This window comes from Miniopterus natalensis, chromosome 15, assembly GCF_054644295.1.
Source record: "Miniopterus natalensis isolate mMinNat1 chromosome 15, mMinNat1.hap1, whole genome shotgun sequence".
Taxonomy (NCBI): domain Eukaryota; kingdom Metazoa; phylum Chordata; class Mammalia; order Chiroptera; family Miniopteridae; genus Miniopterus; species Miniopterus natalensis.
This window is the reverse complement of record NC_142095.1, coordinates 4140561-4148139: the sequence shown is the minus strand read 5'-3', so window position 1 is coordinate 4148139 and position 7579 is coordinate 4140561. Positions and strand designations below refer to the sequence as shown.

At 53.3% G+C, this 7579-nt stretch overlaps 1 protein-coding gene across 1 annotated transcript; it reads right to left on the bottom strand.

The window, feature by feature from the left end:
- Positions 1-1389: 1389 nt before the first annotated feature.
- On the bottom strand, positions 1390-7578 carry CCDC51 (coiled-coil domain containing 51). The gene is made up of 4 exons (XM_016202760.2): positions 7511-7578; positions 3945-4264; positions 2838-3002; positions 1390-2312 (listed from the first exon to the last, which is right to left on the bottom strand). Exons 2-4 carry the CDS (start codon positions 4254-4256, stop codon positions 1584-1586), a joined length of 1206 nt encoding a protein of 401 aa, XP_016058246.2. The 5' UTR covers positions 4257-4264; positions 7511-7578; the 3' UTR covers positions 1390-1583.
- Position 7579: the final 1 nt, after the last annotated feature.

Sequence of the window (7579 nt, the reverse complement as noted above, 5' to 3'; positions counted from 1 at the left end):
CCCTTTCCTCTACCCCCTTCCAGCACCTGATCTATACCTGCATGGCACCTCCTCCCCAGTTCCCTCATCCCTGGCCTCCAACATCAAAGACCAGGTGCCTGTCAACCTGGCACCCCAGCTCCTCCACCTCACTCTTACCTTATATTCCACACTCCCCCACAGCCATCACCACCTCAGCCAGGTCAATCTGTCCTGAGTTCCTCACCTATCATGGCCTGTGTAGCTTGTGGGGCGCCCTTACCATGTGCCTATAATCCTCTCCTCCCTAAATCCATTCGCTCCTCAAGTGCACACCCTCACCCAAAGGGGGACCTGGGACTTCCAAACCCCCACAGTAGCCCTCATTTGTATACAGATATGGCACCTTCTACCCCATCAAGTGTGTGAACATCCCAAGTGCAGAAGTCATTTCATCCTATGCCATCCTGGGGAACCATTGCAAAGAAAACATTGCCAGGGATGAAGTGACCAAATGACCAAGGGACCAGGCACTCAGAGGTTCTTAGTACCCGTGGGGTCATGGGCCTGAGCACAGGGTTGAAGAAGGGAGGGCACCTCATGGGAAACACTTCTGGCTCCACAGGCCTCTGCTTGGCAAGTCCACAGAAGCACCTACCCGCAGACCCTGGGTACCACCTCTGTGTGCTCTGAAAGGAGGTTCTCCAGATGTGCAAGTCCTCCTATACTCCAACGGGAGTACAGTGTGCCTCCCCACTGCTCTTGTTTACTCAAGGACACACAAGGCCACCTGTGGCCATTTAGCCTGGGAGGTCAAAGGTTGCCTTTCCCCTCTGAAAAAGAACAGGTCAGAGGTTCTCAGGACAGTCAGCCGCCATGCCTCCCACTGCACCTCCCGCCTCTGGGAGGCCCCTCCCTATCACTGCCTCTCAGTTTGCACTGCTGGCAGGCTGAGTTCTGCTCATGCCTGTAAAGGCCATCCCTGGGCTCTGTGGGAGGACACCCAGCCCTGGTGGCACACCAGTGCTGCCCAAAGCACTCTGCACCAGGGACCTAGATTGGCCACCAATCCCTGTAATTATGTCTCCAGCAGTATTTACCAACTCTTCCCCCAATCCCTCTTTCCTGCTCCCCTCTGATTATGGCTCCAGCACTAAAAAGAAATTGATCCAGAGAGGGGCAGTAACCATGGTTACCAATGGGTGAGTAGTAGGGTAGGTTCCATTCACTGGAATGCCCAGGCCACCTGACACAGAAGGGTTGGGCAAGCAGAGGGTAGGCCAGCAAACCCAAAATGAAAATCCAGACCTCAAGAATAAATGCATGCAAAACAGTCCCGAACCAAGGAGAAGAGAGGTATGAAGGGGGAGAACAAACCCTTGAGTCTGGAGCCTCAATTTTCCACGGATAAAAAACTCAGTCCGGTATAAATTACTTTAAATAACACAAACTCAAAGACATTTTAATGATACATTAGTACAAAGTTTTCATGATTAATATAAATGAGCACTGCTTGCAAAGGAAAGTGTGCCGGCTGGTGAGCCACACAGACGGTACTCAGACTCAGGCTGAGGTTGTGTGCGCCTCCTAAGGCTTATTTCACTGCTTGGAGTAGGGGCCAGGGGCTAGCTGGCCCTGAACAGCATGTAGAGCATAGGCATTGTGGCCACAATTGTCACACAGGTGACCAGTGTGCTGTAGATGGTGTTCCTATTGACCTGGGCTTCTAGCCTCTGCTCCATGTCCGACATCACCAGGATCGTGCTCCCTTGCTCCAGCGAGGAGCCAGGCAGAGCTCCGTCTGCAGCCTTTGCAAGCTGAACCACCCCAGCCATTTGGCTGAAAGTCTTCTCCAGGCCATCAAGCTGCTCTCGTAAACCCTCTAGACAAGAATGGACCTGCCTGGAATGGCTGAGCTGCTCTTTCAGGGCAGCTGAGAGGACATCTGTGTCTCTGACTTGGGGGGGGGAAGTACCTGCCTGAGACCCAGAGCTCTGCCCCGGCTCGGCTTGTACCAGGCTCCTTAGGTCCACTATGAGGTCATGGAGGTCCCTGTGCTGGAGGGAGTAGCTGGATGCCTGTTCACGAATGGCCTCCTGGAGGCTCACGGGTCCCTTCTGTGCCTCCAGGAGTAAGGCCTTCAGCTCCTGTAGCCGCACACGGTTCACATAGGTGGAGCCAGCCACACCAATCAGGGCGCCCAGGACTGACCCAATGAGGGACCAGTTTTTGGTCCTCTCGGCCCGCGTGCGCTCCTTCTCATGACTTTCCCGCACAGCTGCAGAGAAGAGGGAGAACTTCTCTCGTTCGGAGTCCTCGGCACGCAGGTAGGCTGTGCGGAGCCTCTTCTCCTCCTGCAGAAGCGAAGCTGTGTTAAAGAGCAACAACGTGGCCCTGTGGCTACAGCTGCCGGCAGATGCCCCACCATCATGTCCCTGAGGCTCAGCCTCATGCTCGGCCCAATGACATGCCAATGAATGAAGGCAGCATAAGCCTGGTTGTGTGGGGGCAGCAAAGGAACCAGGGGTGGTTGAAGTGGCTGCACTGTCCTCTTACCCAAAGTCTTGGCTTTTATCAGACACGGACTGATGTCTAGAGAATACATCTATCAGAAGGGAAGTGTCTGGCACTCTCTGGGCCAGCCCCCTCCATGGTGCTCCCTCCTTAGCAACCTAGGGCCCACACCATAGTGCCCTGTACTGCTGACCCCAGTACTCCAGGAGAAAATGGGTGGGTGGGCTCAGGAAACCTGGGGCCCAGTCCCTCCTTACCAGGTCTCTGGCCACCAGACCAGTCAGGGCTCCCACCTTGCCCCTCCATGACCTGCCAAGCTAGGATCCCTGTCCAGCTGAGGAAGGGCTGCCTCCTGGGGTGCCTACCTGCAGCATCCTGTGCTCCAGAGTAGCCAGTTCCAGGTACTGGATGTCCTCTTTGGAGATGCGGTCCAAGCGGTCCCTCACCTCCTTCAGCTTGGCCTGCTGCACCTCCAAGTCCTCCAGAGCCTCGCGGACAAGCCCTCGAGCCACCATGAACACTTTCTCTGCCTGCAGAGAGAACAGCGGAAGTCTTCTGCTCCCTCTCTCCACACCCACACAGGCTCAGCCCATTCCCAGCAAGACTGGCTAAGAAAGGTCAGTGGGGTGTCAGCACAAAAGGTGGAATGACTTCCTCAGAAACATAATCCTGGCTCACCCAGTCACCCTCAAAGGACAACCCCATCAGAACCACCGGATTTATCCACTGAAGCAGAAATAACACGGCCCTGAGAATCTGGAAAACAGCTAAGAATGCACACAATCTGCGCCAACCCAGCCAACTGTAGCCTGACACAAACCACACAAAGAAACCTACGTTCTTAAGATGTTTTGTGTGTTACCTAATTTACACCTCACAGCAGTGCCATGAAAGGCATTGCTACAGCTTCCATTTTACAGACCCCAAGGCCCCAGCTCAGCCAAGGTCATGACCTCCAAGGGGAGTGACAGCGCTGTGCCCCAAAACCTCCAGCTGAAGCCCAGGTTTCCACCACGCTACACTGGTCTGCGCTGAGGCAGGAGCAGGAACATGAGTGGCAGAATGCTTTCCCCTGCCACAAAGGACTTGACCAACACAAGCAGCTCTTTCCTCCTCACAGTGCGATGTTTCCCAGGAGCTCCACCTTCACAAGGGAGGTCTCACTCCACATGGGGCTTTAACACTGGAACGCAGGAACCCTCCAAGCCACTCTCATCACCCCAGTCAATGAAGGAAGTGTCTGCTGGCCTTAACGGGAAGATGGTAATGGCCAGAGACTCACTGGTATACAGCAACTTGTTTTCAGTAGCATCAACCCCAGGTTGCCATGAAACAGCCAAATCCCTCTGCTAGTGGAATTTGTTCAAGAAAAGGTTCATTTGGATGTGGCTGGTGACTTGTTAGGCAGGAGCCTCCAGGCCACACTTCCCCCGTCAGAGGGCAGGGTGAATCACCTGGGCTCCCCTTCTCACCTCAGTCACGTTTCCCTGGGCCTCTCGAACCTCATTGAGTCCGACAAACTCTTCATATCTCTCCCACCATGTCTTGGCTGTGGAGGACACTCGCTGTTGAATGCTGTGCCCCACGGCTCTTCCCAGCACTGAGAGGCGGTGGTACAGCCCAAGGGCCACCTCTTCAGGTCTTTTTTCTCTGGGCTGGCTGGGGCCTGGGCTGCACAAAGTCCTGGTCATCAAGATGTCCCTTCCAAGGAGGCCTCTCCGCACTAGTACCGGGGACACACCCACAATGTACTGCATGGCAGACATGGGGCTGCACCCTGTCATCAGGAGATCTGTGGGGGGACACCAGACAGATCAGCTCACAGCTGAGAAATGGTGGCCATATGTCAGGTTTCAAGGTCTAGGGTCAGTTCTGAACCGACTGTCATTAAAAGTACAAACTTAGTGCTACTCTGCTGGACTTGCAGGCTGCAGCCACTGTGGTCAGGCTTCCTACCCCAGTGCACTTGGACCATGGGACACACCAGGGAAGTACATACACATATGTATTTAGGAAATCATGCCTCCCACCTCCCTCCATGATGCCACACAAAATAGACCCTCCCATTGCACCCACACCCCCAGGTCTCTGTTATGACTCAGGTAAGAATTCTGGTGCCCAGGCTTCTGATAATGTCAAAGAAAATTCTCAAACCTGAGTTGTGTCCATGCTGACAAAGCCCCACAAACTCCCTAAGAAACTGTGGAACCGAGGGGATTTCAGGGACAGATTCCTGTATGAGACCATCAAAACCAACCTCCCAGACTCTCTGGAGGTGCCTCAGCTCCTGGGAAGCAGGGTGGAGCTTATGTTTGAGGACACAGATCATGGGTTGCCCAACAGAAAAGCCCCTCCTCACAGAGGACAACTTTTCTTAGGTTCCCACCAGCCCTTCTCCTTCTGCCCTCCAAGTCCCAGGCTAATATTTCTCACTTTTTTTTGGTTAAACCTTACCCAAGGACGTTTTCTCCACTGTCTTCAGGGGGGGTAAGGGGGGGGGAGAAACATCAATGTGAGAGAGACATCATCGATTGGTTGCCTCCCTCACATGCCCCAATAGGGGCCCGAGATTGAACCTGCAACCCAGGTAAGTGCCCTTGACCGGAAATCGAACCCAAGACTCTTTGGTATGTGGGCTGACACTCTGATCACTGAGCCACACTGGCCAGGGCACATTTTTTTCACTTTCCATAAGTTTTCTCCCTCTACTCCGACCTTAGTCACTGTTCAACAGGGTAGGTTTCTTTAACCTCTCCCCTTTCAGCCTCACTTTGATGTTCAGGGCCCAACAACGCCTACTTCTCCACTTGAATGAGCAGCACAGGGAGTCTCCCATTATCCCCTCTTCCCAAGAGTGAGCCATGTGACCTGTGTTCGTGGGCAAACCTGGGTCAGCAGCACCTTCCTCTGGCCAAACCACCCCTCTACCCCACAAGCTCCCAACTACTGACTCTGGCTGTCAGAGTGACACCTGGTGGCCAAACAACCAGGCCAGAGAAAGAAAAGCAGAGGAAGCTGGAGACACGAAGACAAATAGGAGGTGTTCCAGTTATAAAAAAAAAGGGGCTTCCTCGCAGACTGAAGGGCCCTGGGTTTGATTCCAGCCAAGGGCATGTACTTGGTTGCAGGCTCGGCCCCTGTCAGGGCAAGTGCAGGAGGCAACCACTTGATGTGTCTCTTCCACATTGATGTTCCTCTCTCCCTCTCTCTCCCTTCCACTATCTCTAAAAATGTAAGGGGAAAAATATCCGCAGGTGAGGATTAAAAAAAAGAAAGGGGCTTTCTGATGTAGGTGGAACAGAGATGGGTCAGAGCACCCAGCCTCCCCCCATGACATGCTTGGAGAAGCTCAAGTCCTCTTGAAAACTACATTGGTTGGGTAGGGACATACCTCTTGGACAAAAGTGGGCCTCAGCTGAGAACCAAGAAGGGGGCATCCCTGTAACAGTGGTTCCAAGTTGGTGCTGCATCTGAACCCCTGAGTCCCAGTCATAAGGCCTAAGGGAGCACGTCATCCAGGCCCCAGTGGTCAAGCAAGCCACCTAGGCCTCAATGCCAATGCCCGCTGCACACAAGCTGTGACCCCACAATAGTCCTGCAGGTGTACCCCTCATCAGAGCAAAGCATGCTGCCTTGCAGCCCTGCCCAACACAGCACCACTCTCCTCCTTCTAAATAACAGTTGGCAGAAAGGTGTCCTCAGCCCCCTTCTCTCTTGATTCCATTCCACCAAGGTTGCTCCCCTGGAGGCCCTGCAAAACATCCACCTGGCCAGATCCAGCGGGAGCTTTTCAAATTCCTTCTCCACTATCTCTGCAGCTTTCAACTCCCTCTTTTTGAAATCACTCCTCCCTCTTGGCTTCCTCCTACCTTCTTAGCCTCCTTTCCTGGCTCTTCCTTTTCCAGCAGCCCAGTCCTGGACCCCAGAAGGACACCCATCCCTGGCAGAGATGACAGCTACAGCCTCCTATGAAGTCTTGGCTTCCTCTCTTGCCCCCCACAGCTATTCTTCACATGGTAATCAGAATTATCCTAGGAGCCTCCTGACATGTCTCTCTGCTTCTACTCTAGCCCCTACAGTCTACTGTGAACAGAGCTGTGGTCCTTTCAAAACATATCTCTCTCTGCTCGAACCCTGCAACAGTTCCTCATTTTTCTCAAGGTAAAAGCAAGTCCTTTCCATGGTCCACAGGGCATCCACCTCCTGGCTCTCATTCTTCTCCGACCTCATCTCCCACTAGTCTCTCCTCACTCTGCTCCAGTCACAAGGACCGTCCCCCCAACTCCAGCTTTATTGAGATATAACTGACATACACCATTGTATAAGTTTAAGGCATACAATGTTATGGTTTGATACACCTACATACAATAAGGTTAGCTAACACATCCTTCACCTAATTACCATGCATGGGCTTCTTGATATGACTGGAACACCTCAGGCTATCTCCATTGCAGAGTGTTCACATCAGCTTTCACTATCTGTACTGCTTGTCCCCTCCCCCTTTTCAAGACCTGCTCAAATGTCATTGCCACCTCCCCACCCCAGCATTCCTTACCCACTCTCTCTGCTTTATTTTTCTCCATGCACATATCACATGACCTAGGATATGTACTTCACTTATTTACTTGGCTTATAGTCTGTCTCACCCACCAGGGTGTCAGCTCTGCCAAGGTAGGCACTGTTTTGTTCACTGCCGCATCCTCAGGGCCTAGAATAATATCTGCATATAGTATACTCAACAAAGTACATTGTATGAATAAACAGTTTGCAAAAAGTCGCAACCTGGACTACATTATAAAACCTAAACTCCTCTGGGTGGCCTCCAAAGCTCTAGGACCAGGTGATCTAACCCCCACTCTGCCACCTCCCTTGCATCTCCCCCAGCCACGCAGTGCTCTCCAAGCTTGAAGGCCTTTGCACATGCCCCTCTCTCTCCCTGCAGTGCTCCCGCCCCCCACGCACGGTCCAGGCCCGGAGCCTTCCGGTTAAGCACCCCCTTGGCTTCCGGACCTCCGCTGGGGACAGGACCACCCCGTACCTGGCCCGCCTAGCGCCCGAGCTGCAAACCCAACCGGGCACCTGCCACTCAGTTGAGCCTTTAGCGCCC